At 42.0% G+C, this 26,803-nt stretch overlaps 5 protein-coding genes and 1 long non-coding RNA gene across 25 annotated transcripts; 3 read left to right on the forward strand and 3 right to left on the reverse strand.

Moving 5' to 3' along the window:
* The first annotated feature begins 585 nt into the window (after positions 1-585).
* LOC112274698 (uncharacterized) lies at positions 586-2,837 on the forward strand. Its single transcript, XM_024504378.3, has 7 exons — positions 586-690; positions 1,103-1,238; positions 1,444-1,530; positions 1,634-1,696; positions 1,856-1,957; positions 2,152-2,365; positions 2,544-2,837. The coding sequence occupies exons 2-7, from the start codon at positions 1,164-1,166 to the stop codon at positions 2,678-2,680; spliced, it is 678 nt and encodes a 225-aa protein (XP_024360146.1). The 5' UTR covers positions 586-690; positions 1,103-1,163; the 3' UTR covers positions 2,681-2,837.
* Positions 2,838-3,594: 757 nt separating this feature from the next.
* On the forward strand, positions 3,595-7,089 carry LOC112275317 (dehydrogenase/reductase SDR family member FEY). 2 transcript variants are annotated; one of them, XM_024505577.3, is made up of 8 exons: positions 3,595-4,158; positions 4,296-4,419; positions 4,823-4,946; positions 5,252-5,388; positions 5,640-5,741; positions 5,976-6,068; positions 6,257-6,317; positions 6,467-7,089. In XM_024505577.3, exons 1-8 carry the CDS (start codon positions 3,983-3,985, stop codon positions 6,853-6,855), a joined length of 1,206 nt encoding a protein of 401 aa, XP_024361345.1. In that variant the 5' UTR covers positions 3,595-3,982; the 3' UTR covers positions 6,856-7,089. The 2 variants fall into 2 exon arrangements, with proteins under 2 accessions (XP_024361345.1, XP_024361346.1); XM_024505578.3 differs by having other exon boundaries at positions 3,597-4,158; positions 4,823-4,940; positions 6,467-7,007.
* Positions 7,057-10,766, reverse strand: LOC112275316 (uncharacterized). 2 transcript variants are annotated; one of them, XM_073530314.2, is made up of 7 exons: positions 10,124-10,766; positions 9,823-9,942; positions 9,427-9,685; positions 8,264-9,320; positions 7,914-8,152; positions 7,513-7,805; positions 7,057-7,403 (listed from the first exon to the last, which is right to left on the reverse strand). In XM_073530314.2, exons 1-7 carry the CDS (start codon positions 10,354-10,356, stop codon positions 7,349-7,351), a joined length of 2,256 nt encoding a protein of 751 aa, XP_073386415.1. In that variant the 5' UTR covers positions 10,357-10,766; the 3' UTR covers positions 7,057-7,348. The 2 variants fall into 2 exon arrangements, with proteins under 2 accessions (XP_073386415.1, XP_024361344.1); XM_024505576.3 differs by having other exon boundaries at positions 7,914-9,320; positions 10,124-10,765.
* A 1,472-nt stretch (positions 10,767-12,238) lies between these two features.
* On the reverse strand, positions 12,239-19,477 carry LOC112274886 (uncharacterized). 13 transcript variants are annotated; one of them, XR_002967538.3, is made up of 16 exons: positions 18,623-19,471; positions 18,374-18,508; positions 18,128-18,220; positions 17,736-17,957; positions 16,993-17,491; positions 16,583-16,895; positions 16,150-16,293; positions 15,667-15,866; positions 15,326-15,496; positions 14,954-15,130; positions 14,301-14,765; positions 13,862-14,059; positions 13,493-13,653; positions 13,092-13,214; positions 12,828-12,931; positions 12,239-12,368 (listed from the first exon to the last, which is right to left on the reverse strand). XR_002967538.3 is itself a non-coding variant. In XM_073530302.2 (16 exons), exons 1-16 carry the CDS (start codon positions 18,812-18,814, stop codon positions 12,343-12,345), a joined length of 3,117 nt encoding a protein of 1,038 aa, XP_073386403.1. In that variant the 5' UTR covers positions 18,815-19,469; the 3' UTR covers positions 12,239-12,342. The 13 variants fall into 13 exon arrangements, 9 of the variants coding, with proteins under 9 accessions (XP_073386403.1, XP_024360492.1, XP_024360490.1 ...); XR_002967539.3 differs by having other exon boundaries at positions 12,828-12,928; positions 18,623-19,470; XR_012216471.2 differs by having other exon boundaries at positions 12,760-12,931; positions 18,623-19,470.
* A 345-nt stretch (positions 19,478-19,822) lies between these two features.
* LOC112274857 (GPI-anchored protein LLG1) lies at positions 19,823-21,330 on the reverse strand. 2 transcript variants are annotated; one of them, XM_024504675.2, is made up of 4 exons: positions 20,939-21,330; positions 20,638-20,724; positions 20,333-20,404; positions 19,823-20,215 (listed from the first exon to the last, which is right to left on the reverse strand). In XM_024504675.2, the coding sequence occupies exons 2-4, from the start codon at positions 20,714-20,716 to the stop codon at positions 19,953-19,955; spliced, it is 414 nt and encodes a 137-aa protein (XP_024360443.1). In that variant the 5' UTR covers positions 20,717-20,724; positions 20,939-21,330; the 3' UTR covers positions 19,823-19,952. The 2 variants fall into 2 exon arrangements, with proteins under 2 accessions (XP_024360443.1, XP_024360442.1); XM_024504674.2 differs by having other exon boundaries at positions 20,638-20,735; positions 20,939-21,328.
* A 2,830-nt stretch (positions 21,331-24,160) lies between these two features.
* LOC149986650 (uncharacterized) lies at positions 24,161-26,464 on the forward strand. 5 transcript variants are annotated; one of them, XR_016500111.1, is made up of 5 exons: positions 24,161-24,494; positions 24,607-24,730; positions 24,933-25,012; positions 25,125-25,755; positions 26,099-26,464. It is a non-coding gene; the product is annotated as an uncharacterized LOC149986650 (long non-coding RNA). The 5 variants fall into 5 exon arrangements; XR_016500110.1 differs by having other exon boundaries at positions 25,148-25,755; XR_016500112.1 differs by having other exon boundaries at positions 25,209-25,755.
* The last annotated feature ends 339 nt before the right edge of the window (positions 26,465-26,803 follow it).

Consider the following 26,803-nt stretch of genomic DNA (forward strand, 5'->3'; position numbering starts at 1 on the left):
TAAACTAGAAGTTTGTATCCCAATGCAGATTAACTTAACAATTTTTCTTTTCAAACTACTAATATATTCTTGCTATGGCATATTTTAATGATTTCTTCATTGTTACATTAAGAGTTTTCCACTGATCTCTATTAAATCATGTGCGACCTCTTCCCTTCTGTGCATCAAGATCATAAATTTAGCAACATATTCACATGTGAACCCTTCTGAAAGAACCCTAGAAGTGTGTGCTTGTTACTTGTATGGGTCAGAGAAAAGTAGTGTTGCCCCATTTGATAACTTCGAATTGCGCATAATGTTGATAGAGTGCACTGCCTTCTGCAGAATTTGATGTGTGTTAGCTTCAAAGACAAGTGGCTCGGCACTGAAGATTGGTCCAACAAGTGACTCGTAAATGGCCCATCTTATACTTCTGCAATTTACACACATGGCAAAATCAGGATCTGTGTCATCTTGCGTGAATTTTTTGGAGTAGACATGTTATACATATCCACCTTAAATGAGGATACTTCAAAAGGTTAGGTTAAAGCACTAGGATACTTTTGTGGGACAACTGCGACTTGGCATCTCACGAAGCTTTTGTTTTCGTAGGATTGCATTCGCCTTTGGCTTTGCCGCCATCTTGTGAATTCGCCGTCACTCTTCCACGAGTTCATTCGCTCTCTCGATTTCCGAATTTGAAACCATCCTGTACGTGAGTCTGATCGTTGATCGCTTCGTTTGTTAAGTTCTAACGTTTTTCGATTGTAGACCGGTCGGAACGAGAGATGTGTGAGAAGGTGCAGTGTCTCGATTTTCTGGTTTAAGTTAGCTTAAGGTTGCGACTTGCGACCCCGTGAGGTCACCTTTGGGGAATTCATAGATTTATGGGTGAAGATGAGTACCTAGGTTCACCAGGGTCTGCTTTCAGATGTTCTAGGGTTCAGGGTTTAAGAAACTGAGTTTGATGGTTGGGGTCTCTTTTGTGGTTGTTTTGGTGTTGGCACGTTTCACGTACTGAATGGGCGTCCACTTATTGAACGAGAAGGACCATAATGAAGTGTAGGGTTGGCACGAGATACATAATGACGTTCACATGTGTTTTTTGGTTGTGATACAACAGAAAGAATGTTGCAGAGCAGCATGAGTTTTTCACATCCCTATTGAAGTCAGGAGAGGTCATCATGAGCGGAGGTACTGCCGATTTTTTCTACCGTGAGGCTCGCAGGCTTAAGTATGTGGCCCGCTCGGCTTTCAAGGTAACTATGAGCCCGCATGTACTTCTCTGTGTATTTCGAGCCGCTAAGGGAATTTCCGATTAAACGTTCACCATGGCCACTTAGCATGATCTGCGATACACTTCGATACGATCGAATTTTTTTTTCCACAGTTATATAACCAATTTCGTGTTGACATTCACTGGACTCTTCCTTAATTTCGAACTCGGTTGCGTGTGATTTGCAGTTGTTGGAGATACAAAAGAAACACCGAATCATTCGGCCAGGTGCCTCTGTACTGGATCTCGGGTGTGCCCCGGGTGCTTTCCTACAGGTTTGTTGACTGCTCGTCTAACTTATACCTGACCTGGTTCTTCCGCGACTGATTGCAATTGCTTTGCTGGTATCGCTCAAAATTGTGCACACTTTGCTTGTAGGTAGCGTGCCAAAATTTAGGGCCGCCGGAGAAAGGGGGCGTGGTGGTTGGAGTTGACATCAAGGTCATCATCTTCATTCTCAAAATCTATTTTACTAAACTTGTTCATTTGGTCTTTGACAGACGTGAATTGGCGCTATCGTTGTTCATTTTTATTTCGAGTACATGATTTACGAAAAGTTACTCATTATAAAGATTGTTTGGTGGCATTATTTCAGAGCAGAAGGTAAAAGTACCTGCGGACCATTGTGATCACCGTGTACGGACAATCGCCAGTGATGTGATGCAGATGTCTCATGCCGCTCTTGCATCTTTCTCAGCTTCGGTATGTGCTTTCCTTATCTGCTGAGTGTGTTCTAAAGTAAATTTTATGGAACACTTGAGGTCTGATGTTGCTGGCACGGAAGACAGAACTAGTGGTGTTCACTGCGACGAACGTAGAGGCCTAGGATGATTTTTGTTCTTGATTGTTGATGTGTCCTTAAGTAATAGCAACTGTTGACTTTGATCCTCTCCCAGGGAAAGGGGTACTCGGTTTTGATATCAGACATGTGCCCGTCGGTATCAGGGGTCGGATCTAAAGATGCTGCACTGTCAGCAGAGCTAGGCATGTGTGCATTGCATCTTGCACTTGGTCAGTCAGAGGTAGATGATTCTATACCTGAGACTGGTGGAATACTGCTGCCGGGGGGCAGCATTGTTATCAAACTTCTCGAAGGTGAAGATAGTCAAGGTACTTGTCAGTACTGTCTTCTGTTTCTCTTGCAGTTACATTTGGGAGCTCTGTGCATTGTATTTGCATTCCTATTTTCTAAATGACCAAAAGGCAGTGCAGAATGTATCTAGTTTTTCAACATGTATCACGTAATCGCAATGATGATACAGCGTTTTATCGACACATGGTTTTGCAGGCTTTCTCAAACTATGCAAAGGGAGATTTCAGCAACTACATTGGCTGCGGCCTAAAGCAACACGTAGCACATCTAGAGAGATTTATTTCATTGGAAAAAGCAGAGTGACAAAATACTCTCCCAATCAGGAAAAATGATATAGTGAATAGAAGACATCCTCATAACCGCAGGTGTACTGCTCCGCCAGATATGAACTTTCACTCACTGTTGATGCATTAGGGAGTTCATCTTTTAGTTCTCTGTTGTAAAAGTTCTGCGGTTTCACCAAAAAATGTGAAGAAAAACTGAAAAGAAGCTATGATATTGTATTACATTGTGCTATTCAACTCAACCCTGTTCGGATGAATAGTAAACTAGAGAATGCGAAGATCGATTTTTTGGCTTTTATGCCATCGGACTTGCAGTGTGCCCACACAACCTACTCCCTTTCTCCAATTAATCACATGTTATTAAATGTCATTAGATCAAATCACTGTTCTAGATAACCAGCTCAGATTTGCTGCTGAATTCAACGAAGAGTGTGCAAACTACAGATGCAGGTGAGTTTTATTAAATCTAAACTGAAACAATAAGAATCTGGGCACCGAATCGCTTAGATATTACTATAAGATTATCTTCAAATACACATTTATTTGTCAACAAACCACATAAAATAGAATCTGCCATTGCCAAGAGATCACTGAGCTTTCTCCTTATTAATTTTTCGTGCATGTTTCACACTAAAACTGTGAATACTATTAATTTTAAACAAATTATGAAATATCAAATAATTCTCTATGCAAAGAAAAATTATTCTTAGATCTGAGTAAATCCAACTTTAATTGAAATACGGGAACACACTAAAAAGTCGTCACTTTACAAGTAGTATTCCGTGTTAAAAATATTATAAATCTTCTGATTAAATTTTTGGGTGTAATTTTTTAAAGACACGACTGAAAGCCACTTTCATCCATCTGATTTCAACGCGAGAGATTCATACATCCACATGAATTTGAATGTCGTGAGCGACGTTCTCCAAGTGTTCCCAACATTCCCTCCCGTCGGCAAGCACACACTCTGAGATCCTGCCGAGTCACTCTCCCTCGATAATCCACCAAAGTGTGACCCCGATGCCGGCGATCGATCAATCGCTGTTGAGCGCAACACTGTGGATGCCAATGAACGTGTCGCAGTTGAGTCTTTTAAGTAGACCCAAATTTCTCACGTCTCACTTTGACCCTAATTTGGCCCACATCCGCTATTTGTTGGGCCCGAAGATTGTTTCTCCGAGGTGAACTAGGTGGGGTTGTCCTCGGCGGCCTGCTTTGATGATTTCGAAGAACCGTGATCACCTAAGCAATCGGTTGTTGAGAGTGGGATACTTAGCGATGAAATCGGTTCAAGCTGTGCAGGTAAAATAGCGGGGGTGCAGTGATCAGGGTTAGGGGGGGCAAGTGGCGATGACGAAAATGGGGTGGTGGGAATGGATCATGGGGTTGTTTGTGATCGTTTGGGATTCGCTTTGTCAGCGGATCTCCTCCGTCACGCTTCAGCCCGGCCTCCCAACTTTGTCTCTGTCGCACCTCACCTGCATTATTACAAGCTGCTCACCTGGCATTGCTCTTGAAACTGCAAGGTTCACATCTCCTGCTGTTGCGTTTCATAGATGTCGGTTTTCATTGACAGCTAAATCGTCGTTTGTGCTCTCTAATTCGGTAATGTCTGCTAGACGCCTACCTTGTTTGATTTCGCAACATCCATAAACTGTGTTAGACATTTGGCGAAGTCAGGAGCGCACGTTGTGTTTGCTGTGGCCGATGTGGATGCTGTGAGGGAGCTGATTGCGAGGTGGGAAGATGAATCAACGGGTTATACGAATCCGCCGCTCAATTGTGAGGTATGGTGCATTTTTATTACTATTATTATTATTTTACTTATTGTGAAATGCATATATGTCTTGTAAATGTCATTGGCATGCTCCACAGCAATTGTATCTGTGGATAGCAGTCTTCCCAGTTAAAGCTTTATAATGTGTAAGTTTGAGTAAGTGAGCGATGTGAAGTTGGTGAACTTTCATATCTTTGAGAAGAGTTGAGGCATGGGGTTCTGGCTCATGACGTGCACAAGGTCGGCAGCACTGCCGGCTTCTCTATAACTGGCAGCAAGTGGCATAGTCAAGCTTCGTTCGCTCATGAATATGTATATGTTCCTTCGAAAGCTAGATTCTTATGGACCGCAGAAAGCTGCATGTGACCAGACACTCTGTACTACCTTAACATCCCTACCCTTTTGAATATCAGGTTATGAAGATGGACTGTCTAGTACTGGACTCTGTGCGTAAATTTTCTGTAGATTGGGAGGCGCGCAAGCTTCCTTTGAACGTGTTAATCAACATCAGTAGCTCTTCCTACATGGACGGTACAAGTATATTAATTGATATTTATATTTTCTTTGAAGTAATGATAGCATTTGGTCCACCATCGTCCAGTACCAGTACCAGTACCAGTGATATAGCTATTTCGCCGGTCTTGCTGATTATTTCTGCTACGTTTATTAACAAAACTTGAAAAACTTATATTAGTCACTAGTAGCTGGCTAAGGCACGTGATTGCATATCTACTCGTTTTGACTACACATATCTCGGGATGATAGATTAACTGTACCGGTTCTCGAATGTTCGAACCTGGTTTGTCGTGGTCTGAGTTTTCTTCTTTGGTGCGTGGTCGCAGATACAAAGAACTTGTCAAGGGATGGCTACGAGCATCACATGCAAGTGAACCATCTTGCCCCAGCTCTTTTATCGTTGTTGATGTTGCCGTCTTTGCTTCGTGGATCACCTTCACGAGTAGTTATGGTGAACTCTGTTGTAAGTCATTGGCCATTGTGCATTACTGTTCCTTTTTCCCTTCGCAAAGTGTTTATTGTTCAAGGGCTATGCACGGATAATCGTAGCACTCGTCAATTCAAGATGCGCAGGATTTAGTCATGAATTCCTGACTTCACATAGTTCGTAAATTTGTTGAGAACTGGAGCTTTTCACCTTGAATGTGTTTAACTATTTTGCACACATTTTAATCACTTTTACTTCATAAGCACATGCTTTCATGTTTGTGATAGGTACACCACATAGGTCACCTTGACGCAGACGATCTTAACCTATCTGGCAACAAAAAGAGATGGAATACGTTGACAGCTCATGCGAACAGCAAGCTTGCCCAGGTATTGGTAGCTGTGATCTCAAGCATTCTGGTAATGGAATTCTAGTCCAAAATGATTCAACTACTTTCAAGTAGCCACTTCAACCACTACTTCAGACCAAAAGATACCATATTCAAGCAAAACAAATTCACATTTAGTTCTTTTGAACCGTTCAACATCGTTTAGTTGCACTGCATTTTCTATTCTCTTATATGATGTGCAATTGAGACTGTAAAAGTTTTCTTCCATTTACAGCTTCTGTTCTCCAACCTGCTACAAAGACGGCTTCCAAAGGAAACCGGCATTGACATCATATGTATGCACCCTGGGCAAGTTGTAAACGAAACGGTAATGATTATTACTTATCTGAAATTGAAATTTCCCGGAGTAGAATTTTCATATTACTTTCTTCAAGAACGAGAAAGGTTCGTAATTCACTTTGGGTAAGAGTCTAATTTCTAATTGCATTCAAACGGTTTTTTTTTAATGGCATTCGGCGCTTTCTTAGTTCAAAATGTCTGGCTGTTAATGTACAGGCAACAGGTTGGCGTGGTATTATCCAGAAAATTCAGTTTAATCTTTTCAGCCCTCTGGAAGGTAATGTCCCATATATCCGAAAGTTTCTTGATTCCTCTCCAGAACTGATTGCAGCGATTCGTTGTTACTGCTCATGTGGTACACAAAGTAGATTTTATGTTCATCCTACGGATTTTTAAAGATGTTTCAATCGAATTTTTGTCTGCCAGGTGCTCGGAGTTTGCTGTTCTGCGTCACAGACAAACAAGTACAAGACTATGCACGAGCATTGCGTTCGATCAGTTATCCTCTAGCGCCCTACTTTGGGTCTGATTGCCGACCCTGCGCTGTCGCTCGTCAGGTACATGACATGCACAAGGCGAATCTGGTTTGGCAAGAGACACTGCGGCTGGTGGGTATCCCAGTGGAGGTCGTTGAAGAAGCCGTAAATGAAAGCGATCCAGTTGATGTTACTGGAGATGTGAAATACATGGATGTGTTTCCTGAAGTTAGTAACGATGAAGGTCTCGATTTTTTGCTAGGAAGTAGTAATGATAACGATGACAGTTTTGGCGGTCTCGACGCTCAGTTTTTGCAAACAGATTTTGGTCATTCCTAAGTGTCATGTTTTTTTTTCAGCGGCAATAGATGAAAATATGAGATTTGCGCTTTGTTTGGCTAGTAGATATGGGAAATTAGTGTGAGACATACATATTTCATTGAAGTTATCGGAATATGAAGTGGTGTTTGCAGTTGAAAGATTCACAGTAAGTAGTAAGACATGGCCAAATATTTCACTGGTAATGTGTAAGAGTAATGCTTAATCGAAAATTTAAATAACTTTTCTCATTAACTGCCCATAGAATGGTGCCTATGACTTGTACACAAGAATATGTACTAAAGCTGCAAATTCAACCTAAATCAATAAATTTAGAGAATAAAATTTTCTCTTCACGGTCAGAATTTATCTGTACTATTTTACAATGTGTCTAAGACTTATTGTGACGAAACATAGCGGGTTCCTCAACAAGTTTGAACTTGACAACCCGCTATGTTTCGTCACATATGGTAAAACTTGCTTGATGTTCCTCTTCTAAGACAATCTTGTAAGACTAAACACTACATAGTCGCTTGCGCACCCCCATCACGTCTGCATTCTTGTCGATCCTGAGAAGAACGGAAGGAGGTCAGAGCATGGACTCACCAGCGTACGGAAATGGTTCTCATCATCTAATAACCACAAAAACAGGCGTGAAATTTTGAGTGAGAGACCAACCTGTATAGCGTATCCCCAGCAAGAGATGGCTTTGCCGATATCCATTCAGGAGCCAACTCCATTAGCAAATTGAGGCGCACTTCTACTTCAGTTCGATCTGTCATTTCAGTGTTGGAGGATACCAACTTCGACAGAAGCTTCTTGCATGGGAATACGGACTTGTTACTGGACTGGACGATCAAGCGCAGTTGATCGAATAGAAGAGTAATACCAGCCTTCATCTGCTGATGACGTCTAAGCGCCACCACATCGTCCCTATTCTCTTCTGCAACTCGTAACTCTTCTCTCAAGACCTGAAGACAATTTATAGCATAACATCAGCTTCACGGCTTGCAACATCCTCCCTTCAGAAGTACTAGCTGATATGGTGAGTCCGAAAAGTGTAAGTGTGGAATACTTACTGAGTTAACAAGTTTACTTGGTATGCCCTGAATCATGAGCATGTCCGCTTGCGATACTTCACTTGTGAAGCACAAAGACTTCTTCGGCAATGACGTTCCTGAACCAGTATGAGTGCCCCCAGAATCTGCTGACGCATCCTCGTCACTGGTTCGAGCGAAAATGGGCCCAAGATTCAACTTCGTAGCCTGTTTATTCCTGAACCTCGAGGTCCTCGAAGAATTCACTGGAGTTCGTAGGCCTGGAGTTGAAGGGACATCAGGACTAGGTGTGTGAGGGCTTGGTGATCTAGGGAAGCCAGAAGTTTTAGAGAAGGGAATGCTCTTCGGTGAGGAAAAGTTCAAGGACCTACTTGTAGAGCCTCCTTTCACAGGCGTGGCAGCAGGTGATTTGAATCCCTCTGGGCAAGCCCCTTCTGGCTCCCCTGCATGGTAGGAAACATAAATGGAACTGCATCCGCGCTCATTATTATGTGGCGTACAAGGAGTGTACTGAAGCGTAGGGGTAACTGAGGCTGGAGATCTGAAGGAGCGTGCTGGAATAGTTGACTTCACTGGCGTCTTCAGGAGAAACGATTCTTCCTCTTCGGGCGAGCACTGCTCCGCAGCATTGGACACATGTACTGGGGTCCGCACATCCCAGGAGATGGAAATATCCTTCGACACGGATGGCTCCACCGCTGAGCCTAAGGTACAGCATGAATCAGGCTGGCTAAGGCTCGTTGAAGAGCTCCGGGTTGAAAAATGGAGTTTGGCGACAGTAGAGTGGTGGCATTGCCTGATCGGGCTCTCGAACTTACTTCCAATGAGTCGTGCTGGGGTTCCGCATGTCCGGGCGATCTTGACCGGAGTTTGGGGCTCCACCGCAGCCACAATTTCGACCTCCTCCTGAAGACTGACATGTCGACGTTTAACTGGTGAGAGTGTTTGTGAAGAGTTCGGCGTATTAGCGGCGAGAATAGGATCATCGTAGTTCTCATCGGCTACCTCCGTTATTGCAGATCTACTTTTGATAGAAAAGAAAGCCTTGAAAGAAGGCTCAAGATGGGGGGTTCCCAGAGGCTTCTTTGCAAAATTATGGACGTCTCTGTGGGAAGTCCTATTGATCGGCATCGGGAGGGTGGAGTTCAGCACATGTGAAACCTCAGTAGATTCCTGAAGCCCTGCCTCATCACCCCTAATAAAAGATCCAAGTCCATTCCCAGCCTTCTGCAAGAAACCGGACTTGAAAGACGCGGAATACTGAGGTGAGCCAGATGTGGACTCTGGCACCACAACCCGATGCGCAGTGATATTAATTCCCATCGGAATGCAAGTCATAGCAACAGGCATATCTGTAAACCCTCTCTTGAAGGTTGAATTTCCATTGAAAGGGCGCTCCGGCATTGGATGCGCAGGTATATCATCATCCTATATGCAAAGACAGACTATGGTAAGTAAACACGTAGTAGAAGTCGATAGACTATGTACAGTTGTCCTTCATGCAGAAACAATTCAAGTAGCCAGGATTACCAACCTCGGAGTGTGTAACAGCAAATCTAGCCAAGCGAGTATGAAATACGCGTCTCCGCTGCACAGACTCAATCTTCGGCTTTTTCGAAGTGCACTTCCCATCCCGAATAGGCTCGGTTTCTTCTGCGGGCATAGGCAGCAGTGCGATCTTCAGCTCCCATTTCCTGGTGTATGATTCTTGATCATACAACCTCACATACTCGAGGTCAACGGCCTCGGGAAGAATGTGCTTGATCTGTGCCAAATGCTTCTGGAGGAAGCGCCTGCAACCATGTCCAAAAACTGTCATCGAAAAGCCATCACATCTGTAGGATTCGAATTCATTCTAGAAGAAAGCAATGTCAACAACAAGGCAACAGACCTAGAACAAAAGATCTGCAGAAGGAAACGCACGACCTACCTCTTCGTGGTAGCCTCAACCGTAGCGCAGACTGCTTGAAATGTGCAGAGCTGACAACGGATTCCTAGCAAACTCACGGCAGCCTCCACCCCTTCATAGAAAGATTCTAACAGCGCAAATCTGTATATACAAGCGGCTATCTTAATTTTATGCGCCATTAGCACTAAGGCAATGGATTCCGCATCAAGCAAGTTGAAAACCCAACAACCGGTGGTCTCGTTTTGCGATGTAGATCAGATCAAAGACTACTGAAAGATTCTCGTTTCGAGAGCACAGCCGAAAGTGGGGAAGAAACGCTTACTTCTCAGGGAGATGAGCAGGGGTCTTCTTCGGCAGGGAGAGATACACCTCGTCTGGGGTGTCACTCTTCCGCTTGCGAGTAGCGACATCGCCCTTACCCGTTACCTTGGCGTCGACAAACTCGAGCTTTTGACTTCTAAAAGCCAATATCCCTCTCCGAGACTTCTCGACATCAATCCTAACAGGCATTTCTCTTGGGAGCCTAGATTGCAGGGTGGACATTGTGCTCACCATTTTGTAGGCGAAGCACCAGTTCACGGAGCCAACAAGGTCTCGGAATCAAGTCAACATGAGGCCAGGAAGCATGTGACAGTCTAAACAGACCGATCTCTCGGGGGAACAACGTACACTTCGAGGTGAGCACCCACAATGGAGCCAAATTACGTAACACCACGGCCGCTAAAGTTCCAACAAAAGAGATCCAAAAGATCAAAGTGGAAGAGTAGCAATATCCACAATGACTGTCTGGGTTCGTCACAATTCATATCAATCTCTAATGCGCACAAACGGTGATCAAAACCATGGAATAAACCCAACCAATGCGCTACTAAAACAAGCAGGTGTTGAGGTACAACAGCTCCGCGACTCGACTCAGAGCGACGGAGGAGGAACTCAGACCTAAATGGCGGGAGAGGGAGGAAGAGAGTATCAGCGGGGACAGCTTTGCGCGAGATCAGAGGGCGGGAAACGAGCGTGCATGTGGCGCGAAAGGTGACGTGGATGCGAATGTGAATGGGTCCAGCCAATAAAATAGGCCCTGCCTCATCGGTAGCTATACTTTAGAAACCCCGCGAGTCGACTTGGCTAATTGATAGGATTTCGCGCCAATAATGGCCAATGACGTTGAGCTAGCCGTTCCCAACGATAAATGCAGCCATTCATAATCTCCGGGAAAAGGAAACTGACATTAATCAGTCTCTTTATTATTATTCAAAATCAAGCTTCATAGTCGGCATTAGAGATGATAAATTTTTGAAATCAGTCTTCATCCAAACTCAGCTTATTTGTTTAATTATGAACCTAGCGGAAACCCCTGCCATTGGGCACGGAAAAGCTGTTTCTAAACAGTAAACTGGAGGTCTTTTTGCAAGTTGGGCTAAGCAAGTTAAAAAAAAATGAGAAGACTTCTTCTATGTCTTTGTCTTGTACCTAAGCTTCACTTATTATATTATTAGATTGAATATAAAAACCACCTTTTTACAATACAGAAGAGTCTTTTTGGTACAAGAGCAATTTTTTTATATATATATATATATATATGCTTTCAAAACTATCTGTAATTTAAATACTTAACAGTTAGAATCCTCGTTGTCATAAATAAAAAATTCATTTTTTCAATACAGTTTTTTAAAGATTATTGTAACTAATTAGTATTTCACCAGGTTTTTTTAATCTTCTTTCCAGGCAGATGATCCAATGTAAAAATAAATAAATAATATCATGGTATTTATGAGAAATAAATTTCCAAATCACATATTTTAACACCTTCACAACAAGAAAAGAAACCTTTCAAAACTTTGAAATTGGATCATGTAGTTGAAAAACTGGCAGACACAAGTTTTTGATGGGTAAAGTCCTCATGTGAGGGTTTTATTTTTTATATATATATATATATATATATATACATCAAAATGCAGGTGATATTCAAATTCATCTTTTAATATATAGTGCGCAAGTCAAGAAAAAAGCATTCATAAATATTATGAACTCTCAAATAGTTATGTTTAAGTTTTTTTCTAAATAAATTAAAATCCACTAGACCAAAGGATTCCATCTTCACTTTAAAGATATTAGCCAGGGATACACCATTTTAATCACTAATTAAATTCAAACCACTAGTAAAAAATGCATGGACTTTTTCCTTTCAAAACAAGTTTACCTTATCACCTATAAATATCGTGTAAAGACTTCTTGGTGCTACATTTCTTTAAGAAGATACTTTAGACTTCAAATCCATGATTTGCAGATTTTATTAATTTATTAATTTTGGTACAACAACAAAACGCCCACATGAATTTGTTGTCCGACATTGCAATAAAACTACATTACGAAAGAGAGTTCTTCAATTGTCTCAAGTTGACATTGAAGAAAATGAAACAACCTATTTCATGAGATGTAGATAACGCCACCTTCTTTGTTATGTGCGAATCGTGAGATAATTACAGTTCAAGATATTTTGTTGAATTATAACTAAATTAGAAAAATACTGTTTAAGACATTCTACTCAATGCCAAAACTAAGCCACCCTGCAGCAAACAAAAGAAGAATCATGTAAAAATCGTAAATAAAGTTCCTCCTCTAATACACATCACCATTTTTTATTCAGCAGGTATATCCTCTCAAATGTATACAAGCGGCAAAAACTAACGCACAACTGTCTTATATAATAACCGTCCACGATGAGCCATTATTTAAACTCAATTCAAAGAACTCTTGAAAAATGATTCTAAAGAATCAAAACAAACCAAACTACAAAATATTCCCCTCATGCTCGAGGTGCTAAATATAAAGTATATGAGAATTAAAATGCTTATCATGTGAAATTCAACATGACAAAGAATACCCTTCTTTGTGCACAGTTTTGCACAATCCAATGGGTTGACGAATAGAATCCCTTCTCTATGAAAGTGAGCTTACCATGGGCAACTATCATCTGCTTTTAAATGGAAAGGAAGCATAATATAGCTTGGCATGCCACTACATACTCTCCGATTGATGCATGGCCGAGGAAGGTTGAGTGGGTGCTCGTTGTTGCTGCTCAAGTTCCACGATCAAGCGTTGAAGCATCTTTTGCTCCTTTCCTAACCTGCTACAGCTCAAGCAACAATGCGGCAAACTCGTTTCTGTCAGTGCTCCAGGACACGGCTTCGCGTGGTTGGGAGCGTTCCTTGAGATTAGCAGTTCCTGAATTTCTCAAGGTTGGTAATGGAGCACTGGCTAGGGAGGGAGTAAATCGAGAGATTACATACTTGCGGCAAGTTTGAGTGAGGGATTTGGAATGGTTGCGCGATTTCTGGAGCTTGTTCAGCAACACTCGTTGTTTGTCCACTGCCGTCGCTCGCTTCTCTGCCTCCACCTATTGATATCATGACCTGTCAATGAGTATGTCTTCACTTTTGTGGATGGGTATGTTGAGAAATCTATCTCATTGAACTGGAACTTTACTTTTCATGAATGACATACAATGAAGGTAGAAAAAGGGCTCTTCTGAATGAATTTTTGAAAACAAAACAACAGTAGACATATGAGTTCATTCCGGACTGGTCATGTCTCTTCTAAGTATTCAAATGACTAGTGGCGACATAGTTGATTTCCTCCAAGCACAGCATTCCCAACCCTAAGAGCTGAATGTACTTGCTGAAATCTACACCTTAAGAGCTGAATGTACTTGCTGAAATCTCGATTGAGCGAGAGTGAGCTCACTGCATATCTCCAGCATTGCTTCCTGGCATCCAACCACATTTGCCTGCAAACTATGCACTTTTGCAGTTTCTTCCATCAAGGAACATTGCAGTTGAAGACCTCCCACCGCTGCGAAATACAAAAATTTCCACGGTTTGTTCTTTGCAAAAAAAGAAAATAAACAAGCCTCTGAGCGAAAGATTTGTAAGAACTACCACTATGCAGTGTTTTGATAGTGTGTGCGGTCAACGAATGATTCTTCGCGTGTCTAATTTCCTCATTTGTATTCAAAGAAATTTAACGAAGCATAACGTATCAGGGACAAGAAATGGCTCACCAGCAGCGTTCTCAAGGAACAGAACATCATGCAAAGCACCACATTCGTGAACGCCTCCGAAGATCACGAGCCGTTGGCCGGCTTCAATCATCGTATGCATGGATCTGCCATGCGCTGTCGTATCCATTCTGACATCAGCTGGACACGAGCCTTGTTTTGGCGAGTCCATAATCAACCACCGCTTCCACACATGGCTCTCTGTATCGAAATCACTGATCTTACATCAAGAGCACTGCTCCCAATTTTAGGAAGACTAATTGAGTCAGGGAATATCTTTCTTAGAGAGAGAGAGAGAGAGAGAGAGAGAGAGAGAGAGAGAAAAAACAAACAAAACAAAACAAAACAACATACAACATAGAAATATTTTTGAAAGTGGCAGGAGGAAGAAATCACGTTTCGAAGTTCAGCTAAGTAATGCTATCAAGTGAATCGAAGGTACCGGTGTCGTAGACGTATGTATCATCCAAGTAAGCTTTTCCGTCGTAGCCACCATGAACAACCACATGACGACCCACAGCTGTCATGGCGTGCTGCCGTCGCGGTGATGGTGGATCTCCATGGAAATCCACAAGTTCCCAAGTCATGGACTCGATATTTAACACATGAAGGTCTTCCAGATGCTCTGCACCGTTATAACCTCCTAAGACATACATCCTCTTGTCAACAATAGCGGCGCCATGGCCTCTGCGTGGTGACGGAGGAATTCCTCGGTAGTCTGGAGAAGTCCATGTCATCAGATGAAGGTCCAGAAACCAAGTCTCATTCAAGTGGCCCGCACAAGAGCGGTAGCCCCCAAAGACAATCATATACCGCTGGTCCTGTGTCATGCAAGCAGTGTGATGGGAGAAGGATTCCGGTCTTGCTCCTACTCCAAAATTCTCTGGTTGCGACCACTCGCATATCTCTAAAAGAAACAGCCAATGCAAAGCATCCTTAAGCTCCTCCTTCATGGACTCAATTCGCAACAATGAAACACAAATGACAAAAAATGAACTTTAAGCCGCTGGGGAGGAAGTTTTTCTCTGCCTTCAGGAGTCTCGTTTAAAAAATATATTATTAATCCGAAAGTCTAGGTGTACAGATGGAACTTACTGCCTTCGTCATAAAATGTAAGCAAAGACAAGTCGGAAAACTCGCAAGATCCATCAAATCCTCCAAACAAAAGCATCCTATTGTTCCCGTAAGAACAAGCGGTGTGGTTGCGCATTGGAGGAGGGCAAAAGCTCCCGGAGGCTATATTGATCGTTGGTGTTTTCCAAGACATAGCTCCTGCACGGACACGCCATCACTAAGATTATTTGGAAGATAATAATGCGTGACAATTGCATCAACTCAATCCTGTGCTTGTGTCAACGAATGTTGAACAAACAGTGCATTCAATTTTGTTGTATTCTTTCCACGCAGAGGAAATCAAATCTCTGGATAATTCAATCGATGTTTGTGACAATTTGAATTGTTTCTTACCATTGTCAAGGATGACAACATCATTGAAGGACTTACGTCCGTTGTAACCGCCAAAGATTATAATGCACGGAGACCTGTGAGTATCCAGTCGCATGGACACTGCTGAGTGGCCCGCTCGGGCGTGTGGGTGCCATTTGTCTTCCAAATTCAATGAGCTCCACCTTAATTCAGCTGAAGGTACACATCAGTACACCAACCCTGATTGCTTGAATTGATTGCGCTGAAGTACATTTCTAGTAAGACTACATCGAAATACTTCATTCAGATCCTACTGTAGGAAGAGGTTACAATGTAGAATATAAGGTTGAGTGGTGCATCAAATCATTTGTAGGCATAACTACCATCAAGGAATCCAGAGGTCCAAGATGGAGTCCGAGCAATGGCTGCTGTTGCATCCTCAAGAACACGCGCTCTTTCAGTTTCAAAACCCTCTAGCAACCGTTTCATTTCTGCTTTCACTTGTGCAGTTCCTGCAAGCTTCATCTCCAGCAAATCTATTTTTGCTTCTGCTTCTTGTACCTTTCCCTCAACTGCGTACCTCCTACAAGATCATCTTCATTATTTGAGTTCTTCCACAGGAGAATACAATTATGCACAAAGCTTGTACAGCATCTTATTTCTCAGAACGAATTGATGTAATGATTTTGAAAAGGTGGAATTAGTTCATCCGTTATAGAGGTATATCCTTATTCAATCTAGATAAGTAGACAAGGGAGCATAAGCTATATTCTACATGACTTTGAACTACGCGATGCTAAAACAAGAATCACAGATATGATAATTAATTGTCCACACAAACAACCCAGCTGGGTAGGAAGAGATACCTGCAGATTTCGGTGTAGACAAGCCAACAACAGAATGTCCTCTGCATCTGCCGATAACGAATTTGCCTGAGCAGGCGTTGCATCCACACGCGGCGCACTTGCTTCGACCGCACCTCGTACAACCATGACCTCATTGTTGTCCTCCTGTTTGCCTCCAACCACAAAAAAGTTACGAGTCCAGAAAACGGAATAACAAATCCACATTTTCAAAATGTTCAGCTGTGGTATTCTACGTTGACGATCCCTGCTTGTAAGTAGTATGGAACTCAAAAATCCAGTAAACATAGTTTAAATTCGTTCTCCATCGTGAACCTTAGATTTGCATCAATTTTGTAAAGAAGTGAAACAGCTTCTGAAAGAGCATTCCGAGCAGGAAATTTATTCTGAGGAGTAAACTTTTGTCTAGCAATGACGTGTTTAGTTCTGTGCGTACCGAACATGCTTTGACCGATGTAAGGTGTGCGCTTCCACTAGTGTTTTCTGCAAAACTTTCTTCTTCACAACTTGAAAAGCCCATTCCTTGATCCTTCGCTCAATCTTGGTTAGGAGCATCATCCGTAATGTCCGCGCACGATTTGTTTTTACAACGAGATGCCACCATTTGAAGAGTGTTAGGCTCTTCTTTCTTCGATCCCTCCGCTTGATAAACGCCTTTAAACGAGCTGAAACAACTGCAGTGAGGTGCGTCCTTCCAAGCCATACATCCATAGCTAACCTCACAAGGTATGATTGTCGAAGTTGCCCTCCTAACACCAGTGAGCACAACAATCCAAGTAATTTATGTGAGGTTGTCCCCATACCACACAGAATAGAAAGAATTCACAGCAAGCATAAATTGCGTACCTAATTCGAGTTGTCTTGCTCTTTGTTTCTTGCGCACAATCAATCCATGCCAGTTTTGTAAGCAATCTCGAGCAACACGTAGGAAGAAGAAAAGCTCGGCATTCAACTTCTTTTCGCGTACCATTAGTGTATGCAGGTACAGGCCACGCCATGCCCGTCGAAGGAGAGAAAAGTATAGCGATCGAACTGCTCTTTTCCTATTAGAATACTTCAAGGAGAGCTGATTGCAATGATTGTGCCAATGTACAACCACATTTCGCAGCCGATACTTAGACCAGGAGGTGATGAAATTATGAAGTCTGTCCTTGGCTTCTCGCCGGAGCATTGCTCCCCGCCACCAAACCCGTATAGCGAGTAAGAGCAAGGTCCGGCTCCGGTGATGCGTGGCATACAATCTCAATCCAACTGTATGTTTGGTGCGATCACATCCTGCTACAAATGCTGTGAAGAGCTTCAACATGGTTCGAGCGTGCCACATGCGAGCCGCTCTACGCAGAGCCTACACAGAATACTAAGACCAGTTTAATGTCTAAAAACCTACACATAGTATCATCAAAAAGAAAAGAAAAGAAAAGAAAAACTAGATATTCTGAGATTTATGGTCAGAATCTTGTATAAGAATGATGGGGCTATGACCTCCTGCAACAAACAGCCTTAACAATACCTGGACCTGATGGATGTAGAAGGGCTAAGCAACTGCTAGGAAGATTAGACACATGCAAAGCATGCGTGAGGAATCGTACCCTTTTCCTCCTAGATTTCCCGCAGAAATGTCGCCAAGCACAAAGAGTAGCCTGAAGTGACTTGTTACGCGCCATGACTTGCATTTGCTCGATGAGCCGTGCGCGCATGTCACGCGCTTTTGACAACAAAATAGTCTCTTCTTTACCTTTTTGCAGTGCTTCTTCTAATATCTTGCGGTCCTCTTGCGCGCGCGACTGATGCTTCAGAGCTTCGCTTTCTGCCTATTTTCCATATCTCTAGTACCTTAGTTAATGCCTAAAAATGTATATCATGCACCCAGTTGGAAAGCAACCATGATTTAGAATCTAGGAGACGGTACAGTCTTGGAATTGTATCGTATAATTATTTGTCTGCATCAAAGCCTTACACTCAATGGAGCTACGAAGCTGACCTGAGAGAGAAGAATCTGGAGATTCTGGTTACGATTCTCAAGCTCCAGCAAGGCTGTGTTCTTTTGCCATTCCCATCGTGATGATGCTCCTCTCTACAACAAAACGAATTCGAGTCTCTTAATAGCTCACGGAATGAGCCATTTCTCAACCATGGTAGATTTGAAGTCATGTGCATGCATCCAAGCTACTTTGCCCGTGCTTCGAGGAGGATGTAATAAAAGATCCAAATTATCGTTTGAATATACCTTGGTCGCAGCTGCAAGTGTTTCGTTGAAAGGAGGAGCGAGAATCTGCACCAAACTCTCATCAGAGAGCGCAGCATGAATCGAGTTTATGACCCTGTCGTGAATCTTCTCCATTTGTTGCGTTTGCTGAACCACCTAATACAGACAGAATTATACAGCTACGATGTGCTTGAAAAGAACAACATCCGAAACAACAAGGAGGTAAAGACATTGCATTGGCCTGCAATGCTCTTAGTTTGCGGCGCATACCTCTGCAACGGGGAACGGTTTCAGTGAGAGTGCAGCTTTGGTTCCTGTGCTTGAGAGGGCTACATCCTCTGCACGTTGTTGGGCCGTTTTAGCATTGAGATATGCTTGTTTGCTTGCTATAAAGCTCCTGAGGTGATCTCGTTGGTGAGTTTGTGAGCGTAGTGCAGATCTTTCTAACATTGGTGATGCCATGGACTGACCGTAAACTAAGAAATCTGAAGAACTGTCCTATTCCTTGCAGTGCATGGTTCCAATTGTACAACTAATAGGCTTCGGACACGTCTTCGTTGCTACGATTCTCATGAAATACTTTGAGGCTCCATAATTCTCTGTCGACTTTCACAATATTTTCAGTTTCTCGCTGAAAAATCTCAGTACGTAATTTCCTCTGAGGCCGTATATTGTTAGCCCTGCTTAACTTACAGAAATCACCGCAGTATTCCCGTAATGCTCATTGATTATTCGCAACGGATACCACCTTCCGACGGTCGCTTTCAGATCGAGAACTTCAGGAAATTCCTTCAATAAAAAAGAATTTATCGTGAACTGTTCATACACACCCGCTTTATCGTGTGGCGTTTAGAGCGTGAAATAGTCTACATTAAGTTTAGCAATCCAGCAAACCCTCATAAAATCTCTAACGAGCACTCGTCGGTGTAGATGTCGAATTGAATAGTTCAGACCAACGTGGCCAGAATTTAACACATAACCTACAGAACCGTCAACTCGCAACTAGAATCGAATGACGACTTATCTGTGCTTAATAATGGTATTAAAGCTGCGCCATTCTACTACATTGTGGCTTAACCGATATTGCAATGCATCACAGCTTCGCCATACTGTTTTGAGAAACCGTTGTTAGTCCGGTTGAATGGACAACCGGCGCGGTTCGCTTCATCCAGTTCCCAACCCGTTTGTTCCCAAAGCTTAGTTTAAAGCTCTATACATTGAAGCAAACCCGCATCTTCGCTGAGCAGTTATCGCAACTGTATCGAAAATGCAAGACGAAGAGCCAGTTTCAAGAGTCGTACAGATGCAGACGAGGTATGAAATACGGAGTGATGCGATTCGGAAAGTTCACCAACAATCACACGGGCATACTGAAGCAGATCCATACATATTTGTGTCTCGGAAGTTACGCTTCTACAGGACCCCTATGTACATGTAGTGCGCTGCAGTTGTGGGACAATAGTCAGTAGATTGAACAGAAGTGGCTGCGGAATGCAGCATTTCATATTAGGACAAATTCATGCGAAGAGGAGCTAGGATTGGATGCTTTAGATGCAGTCTCCTGAGATACTGATCTTGACAATCATCTATTGCAGAAGTTCTACTTGCGGATGCAAAAGCCCTTGGTACCGTCGACACATGGGCCGACGAAATAACCAGCAGGGTAAGGACCGGCCATGCCGAGATAATTGATGAAAAGTATGGGACACATGCTTCCAAAGTTGTTCACTTGAGCCTCGTACTGGCAGGCCTTGGTATTGAAGGCAGCACAACAAGCTGCAGATGCACCCTGCTCGGCGTAGGCTGGGCACGCAGCTTTCACGTCTTCGTAAGAAACTTGCGAGAAGTCTGTCGAACAATACTCTGAAAACGACAAAATAGCTTATTAACGCACTTATACGTTAGCAACGAGTAATAAGCTGTGTAATTGGCACTACAATTTCAAGACATCATCTTCGACAAAAACTTTCGAAGCTCTACCAGTGGACGCTTTGGAGTAGTATTCAGAATCAACTTCCGAACCCGATGTTTGTGTCATTCCGACAACCCTGGCTGCACACGCAAAATCCATGATCAAGGTGCTTCATGTAAGTCGCAGATATGTGACACCAATCATGTTTTCGCAGATCAATGGCATTTGAGAGTAGGTTAGCCTCCGAAAGAGAGAAAACCATGAAGTCAATTTCTCCAACTTAGCTAATATGAATTCAAATAACTTCAGACACTAGCACCTCGTCGCTTCATCACCCATGCACGAGCTGCTAGCCAGGTGAGAGATCAATTACCGCATTGGGAAAAAGCTGGTAGACACAAAAGAAAGGACGCCAGAATCGTCGCAAGCCTAAAGCGAACGTAACCCGCCATCGTCCCCACTGCAGTCCCTCTTGATAAACATTTCGCAGGTTCAAAAAACTGAGCTATGACCACAACAACAACTTCCTCCTCACTCCAGTCCCACGGCGCACGTGACAAGACTGCAAAGAAACACATGCAGCATAGACGCCCTAGAAATTGCGAAGCGGCAGAGACTTGAGCAACCCACATGAATATCAATGAGCGACATTAAAGGCCGACTGCAAGCCTCACCGGGGTAGTAAGTTGGATCAAAACCGGAATCAGGGATTACTCAATGACAGAGCACAGAGCAGGTGTCAATGCAGCTTCAACTCCGGTGTGTGGACGAAATGGATGTCGGAGGGGGCGGTGAGAGTCAGCGAGGGTGGAGTAGATAGGGAGTAGATAGAAGAACGAGGTACGATGGTCGCTGGCTGGAGCTCATTAAACAATCTCCACTCTTCTGCACCCACCGCCGTATACTCGCACCCACAAACTGTGGTAGACAGTCGACGCTGCTCGCACCAACTTTTTTCGAGACCCAGAGATTTAATGACGTTTGTGGTGGTGTCAGGCGACGTCTGTGGAGACTGGACTCGTGATCTGCTCCCAAGAGACCCTCCTTCTTTCCCCTCCTGGCGCCATCCCTTGCTTTCTCAAGCAGTGCCGCTCGACGTCGCTAACGGCGCTTCGCGCCTTCGGTCCGCGGCGAGAGAACCGTGCTGCTCGATTGATGCACTGGCGTGGAAGATTATATCCGTCCACTAAGTTGACATCTGGGTGTGGCGTTTGTGGAATGATGGGTTCGTGGCTATGCCATCACTGTTCACGGAAGCATGTGGGTGTATGTCCAATATGCACTAATTTTTTACAGTGAAATATTAGTGTTCCAGTTTTAGACTCCTATTTGGCTTAGTAAAATGATAGCAGAACTTATTTCTATCATGTGTCGTTTCTGTTTGTTATGACTAATGCTATGCCATGTTTTATTTTTTTTATGATTGTTTTGTCATGTCTTTCATTAATGTTATAGATGTTGTCATTGGTGGATATTATAGAAAATTTTAATTCAAACCCATAAAATATAAATTGAAAATTTTCACTAATTTTTACAAATAATTTGATATTTTTATTCAGTTAAAACACCGCATTTTATTAAGTAAAAATGACTATAAAAGGAACTACTAAATTTTTCATGGAGTCTTTTGTAATATCTCTTATAAAATTCTCTTCTGTGATTTTCTTTTCGACATGTCTCAATAATTCTGATATATTTTTTTTTTCTTAAATGTCTTTCAACAAGACTTATTGGGAGAGATGTGACTATTCATTAATTTAATGTGATGTGTTATGTCATGTAATATCTTCAATGATATCTGCTGTTCTACTTTTTGGACCATGTCATTTTTCTCTTGTAATGGAACATGGTTTTTAGTATTGGTACACACAAAAATTAGCATTGATTAGTCACCCACGTGACCACACACGCTTGTAAAATTACATAAATAATATAAAATATAAAATGATTTGCAAAGATTCTTTATTTATATATATATATATATATATATATTATAATCATTTTTGATACATTATGAATAGTTATGACACATTTTGTTATGGATTTTCAGTTGTAAGAATGGTTTAAGCTACTGTATACAAAGGAAGACAACAATGTACAGTTCAATTTTAATATAACAATTTCTTTTGCATATTGTGTCAATGAAAAAGGAAAACTACATTAATAAGTTGTTAAGTCCAAACAAAGGAGGAAAAGTTTAAGAACACATAATGACTTTGGGGTAGGAATGCATGTATCAAACCAAATTGATACTGAGTTTTTTTGAAAAATATAAATAGATGAAAGCCAGCAAATTAGATGATATATATCATAAGTTTTATTCTATTTTGAAATTTTTATAACTTACAAGTATGTTTATATACTTTGTGACTAATATATAGCTTATGTTTTCTTTCTCAAATTAAGTGGGCAGTTAATGAAATTATATAAATTATCTCAACTTAACACAATTTAGAAGTTTTTATGAGAACCTCGCATCCTATCATTCACGATCATTGGAGTGGTGGAGCTTCAATGGTCTCACCTTCAAAAACATGACCAAAATAAAAAGAGTAATAATCAGAATTTATCTAGGTTTTAAAATTTTAAAACCTTCATTAATTTAAAATAGAGAATGCTTCCAAAGCATAAAAACAAATAAGATCTATATAATATATTTTCATATTCTATGTCAAAAGTTTTACTGAAAATATACTAAGGATAATACTAGTTTTTGACTATGACAAAAAATGGAGAAGATTAAAGAAAAACAAAAAGCGAAGTAACAGAAGAAGTCCTCATTTTGGCTGAAATTGTGTTTTAGTTCTTTTACAAATTAAAATAGTGATTAAGAGGTAAATCAAGTTCAGTCTACCTTGCAAATTAAAAAACGTTTACATTGTAACCTAAGTAACAATGACAAAGAAAAAATATAGCTTGTATATTTCTCTTTGAATTTTTGGCAGTTCCCCTACTCTCACTTCTCCTCTCTTTTTATTCCTCTTCATGATAAAAACAAAGTTCTAAGATTCATTTCAAAAACTTATTTATTACCTTTTGCAAAAAAACCACTTTTCAGTAGTTTATAAATATTTGAGCCATTTTCCCAGTAAAATCATATGTAACTTGCCTCCAAGTCATATACATAAACATTCTAGTGATATATATATATATATATATATACATACATACATATGCACATAAACATATTTAAAAAGGTTCATTTTCCTACAGTATAAAGAAACTATGTTTGATAAGAGACATTTCAACTTCTTATCATGACTCATTACCATGTTTTCTTACTCATGCTTTTGTAACCAACACCTGAAAATGAGCTATTATGCAATGCTGTAAGATTATATCAATGCAAGTTAAGCTAGTGTATTCACATACCTAGATCTTTTGCTTTACCATTATCCTTTCAGATAATAATACAACCACGATGATGGTTAAGATGGGTGGGTCGATTTAATTAATGCCTAGGTTGATTTAACAATTCCCTAAATACATTGTTTTTGGAATCTAGGGAGTGGTTTTGCGGCGTGGTTTTGGAGTGTGCCTGCGCTGCTGCAATATGTTGCAAGCGCTGCGACCGCAACATCCCTTGCGAACATGGCCACAACGAGGATCGCCGTTCTAGCCTTGCTTTGCAAGCCTCTCGCAATTGGGGTCATAAAACTTGAGAGTGCTTGGGGGAAGCTAGGAAGCGAAACCAGTGTGGACTGTGACATTGTCTAGGAGATTGTGTGATTATTCTACCCTGAGATCGATGGCAAATTGTGACACTTGCTTCCAGTATAGTTTGCATGCTTACATGATGTGTTTGGTGAGAAGTTACTTGACGTAACGTTGTTGGAAGATGAAGATGCCCTTGATGATGTACTATAACTCTAGGCCAATGTAAAGTGAAAGGGTGCCTAGCGCAGATATTTGGTATTTTGTCTGGAGTGAAATTTTGAGGTGGTTGAGCTCCTCTGTCGCATTGCCAGTGAGCATGCTGGTGTCTGTATACAATATGAGGATGACATATTGATTTATTTGGATGATTTTGATGTACATGTTGTAGTCGTGCTTGCTCCACTGTAGGTCAATGTTTTGCAGAAAATTGTCGATGTCAAGGTACCAAGCTCTGCCCGATTGTTTTAGACCATAAATTGCTTTTCAAAGCTTGCTAACCAGGTGTTTGTGACCTGGTTCAATGAAACCATGTGGTTGCGCCATGAAAACTACTTTGATGATGGTACCATTCAGGTAAGCTGCATTCACATCCAGATGTTTTAGCTTCCAGCTTTTTTGTGCTGCTAGTGCTGTTACGATACGTAATGTGACGCATTTAACTATTGGTGAGAATGTCTTGTCGTAGTCAGTGCCGAGGCGCTGCTGGAATTCTCTGGCAACAAGGCGGGTCTTAAGCTTTTCAGTCTTGTTGTTGGTGGACACTTTGGTGCGGAACACCCATTTTGATGTGACCGGGTGCTTGCATGTTGGTAATGGCTCTTCTGGATTTTCATGTAGAGTGTCTTATTCTATGGCTGGTGTAGCATTGTCTCGCTTTGTGACTGCCGGTTCATCTTCTGCGTTGTTGAATTGCAAAGGAAGAGTAGTTTCTTTGATTGGCAATATTTTTAGGTTCATGCATCTGATGATAGCCATCTCTAATTCGTTAAAACTTGCATCCTTAATTATCAGGATCTTGCACTTGGTGAGGTGGTAGAATCAGTTGGCCTTCGATGCCTGATTGTAACCTTCCATCATGCACAATTCTACATGTAAGTCTATTTTAGTTCTCTCTTCTTTTCAAATGTGCGCATATGCCGTGCATCTGAAGACCTTCAAGTGGTTGATATTGACCGTTTTGCCTGTGTATTGTTGAAGTAGCAGTGTTCCGTTGTTTGGCTTTGTAGGGGTGACGTTCACGAGGTAAATTACGGTGCTGATTGCTTCTGGCCAGAATGTGGCAAGCAGGTGCGCTGCTATTGCCATTTTTTGGGTTTTGACAAAGATTTTCCAGTTCATTCTTCCGGCTACTCCATTATAGTAAGGAGTGTGTAGGGCGGTGAGTTGCCTTTTGATCCCTTCCTGTTCGCAAAATGCTAGGAAATCCTTGGATACAAATTTCCCTCCCCTATTGGTTCTAAGGATTTGGATCTTGTGTTGGTTTCTGTTCTCTATATGTGCCCTGAAGCTTTTGAATTCAACGTAAACATGACAATACATCCTTTGTTTGTGATCATGCCGACTGATAGAAGATTTTTACAAACTCCGGGCACGTGAAGTGCCCTTAATACGTCTTTGATTGAGTTTTCGTATCGCGCTTGTGCCGTACCTTCTCCTCGCACTGCATGTTCTTGTCCCGCTACGGATTTTACCTTGGTGTGTGATGTATTGGCTTGTATGGTGCGGAGATTGGACTTGAATCTAGTAACGTGAATGGTAGCGCCACTGTCGAAGTACCAATGCTCGACATCGCAATCAAGATTGAGCGCCAACATTGCAACGTTATAGAAGAGTGGTTTGTTCTCTTTTTCTTTATTCTCTTGATTTGGTTGTTGCTCCGTGTCCTTGATCATGAGATTTGCTTGAGGCCTCCTCTCCGATCGTCGGGTTCTTTTGGGTTGCAAGCATTCTCAAGCAAAGTGTCTCCACTCGTTGCAATTATTGCACCTCTTGTTCTTTTGAGGTCTTCTATATTGGTGTTCGTATTGCTGGTCTCTGGATCCTTGGTGTTAGAAGCGTTTTCCCACTTCTTGCCTTTGGTTATTTTCCCAACAACTTCTGTGTCGTAGGTTCTAGGGCATCAATGCTTTGCCCTGATCGTCTAATCGACTCTTTTGTTGTTGCTCCTCGTATAAAAGTCTGTTGCATAGGTTCTCAAAGGTGGGAAGTTGTTCTTGCCCCACAACTACTTGGATGAAGCCCTCGTAGCTCAGTGGTAGCGCGCTGAGCGTCAGGTGGACCAACCTAGGGTCCTGGATTTCTTCTCCAATGGTTTGAAGCTCGAGTAATGTCTCTCGCACACGCCGTATGAATTCTTCAACGGGCGTTCCTTCCTTCATTCTCAAGGTGTGGAGTGTGTTAAGTAGCTGCATCGTGTGTGCCGTGTTTTGGCCTTCGTACATTGAGTGAAGGATCTTCCATAGTTTTGCTGGGTCGGTGCATTCTGCTATATGGTGAATAACGCTATCCTTTACTTACATGATAATAATTGCCATTGCTTTGTACTTGTCGCGTTCCTTTACAATTTGTACATCCAAGGATTTAAGGTCAACGGTAATTGCTTCACCTTCCTGAGTTGGGCTGGTTTGGAGCAGTTGCTAGAGGCCCTTGTGTTGCATCAACGTCCATATCCTTATCTTCCATACTTAGAAATTAGAAATGCCTTCCAACTTCGTCGACTTTGGCATAGTGAAGCTGTCTTTTTGACTGATGTTGTGGTGGTCTTTTGTCTCTAGTATTTTCGCTCCTAGTTTGGCTCTTTATTCTAATGCTGTTGGAAGCTATGTCTTGAGCGATTTGCCATTCCTTGTGGTCTATACTTTTCTCCATCTTCCTGAGATCTT

Source organism: Physcomitrium patens, chromosome 22 (genome assembly GCF_059467195.1).
Source record: "Physcomitrium patens ecotype Gransden chromosome 22, ASM5946719v1, whole genome shotgun sequence".
Lineage (NCBI taxonomy): Eukaryota > Viridiplantae > Streptophyta > Bryopsida > Funariales > Funariaceae > Physcomitrium > Physcomitrium patens.

Coding starts and splice junctions, on each gene's coding strand:
- LOC112274698 (XM_024504378.3), top strand. CDS start 1,164: ATGAGCGGAGGTACTGCCGATTTTTTCTACCGTGAGGCTCGCAGGCTT. Junction 1,531..1,633: donor CCCCGGGTGCTTTCCTACAG/GTTTGTTGACTG, acceptor CTTTGCTTGTAG/GTAGCGTGCCAAAATTTAGG. Junction 1,697..1,855: donor TGGTTGGAGTTGACATCAAG/GTCATCATCTTC, acceptor ATTTCAGAGCAG/AAGGTAAAAGTACCTGCGGA.
- LOC112275317 (XM_024505577.3), top strand. CDS start 3,983: ATGACGAAAATGGGGTGGTGGGAATGGATCATGGGGTTGTTTGTGATC. Junction 4,947..5,251: donor TTCCTACATGGACGGTACAA/GTATATTAATTG, acceptor GCGTGGTCGCAG/ATACAAAGAACTTGTCAAGG. Junction 5,742..5,975: donor CGAACAGCAAGCTTGCCCAG/GTATTGGTAGCT, acceptor TTCCATTTACAG/CTTCTGTTCTCCAACCTGCT.
- LOC112274857 (XM_024504675.2), bottom strand. CDS start 20,716: ATGGCGGGTTACGTTCGCTTTAGGCTTGCGACGATTCTGGCGTCCTTT. Junction 20,405..20,637: donor ACCAGCTTTTTCCCAATGCG/GTAATTGATCTC, acceptor TTGCGTGTGCAG/CCAGGGTTGTCGGAATGACA. Junction 20,216..20,332: donor CTACTCCAAAGCGTCCACTG/GTAGAGCTTCGA, acceptor TGTCGTTTTCAG/AGTATTGTTCGACAGACTTC.
- LOC112275316 (XM_024505576.3), bottom strand. CDS start 10,356: ATGGTGAGCACAATGTCCACCCTGCAATCTAGGCTCCCAAGAGAAATG. Junction 9,686..9,822: donor GTTGAGGCTACCACGAAGAG/GTAGGTCGTGCG, acceptor ACATGGTTGCAG/GCGCTTCCTCCAGAAGCATT. Junction 7,404..7,512: donor GCTGGGGATACGCTATACAG/GTTGGTCTCTCA, acceptor CGTTCTTCTCAG/GATCGACAAGAATGCAGACG.
- LOC112274886 (XM_024504722.3), bottom strand. CDS start 18,814: ATGGCATCACCAATGTTAGAAAGATCTGCACTACGCTCACAAACTCAC. Junction 16,896..16,992: donor AGCAAGACAACTCGAATTAG/GTACGCAATTTA, acceptor CACTGGTGTTAG/GAGGGCAACTTCGACAATCA. Junction 16,294..16,582: donor CATCGGTCAAAGCATGTTCG/GTACGCACAGAA, acceptor GGAGGCAAACAG/GAGGACAACAATGAGGTCAT.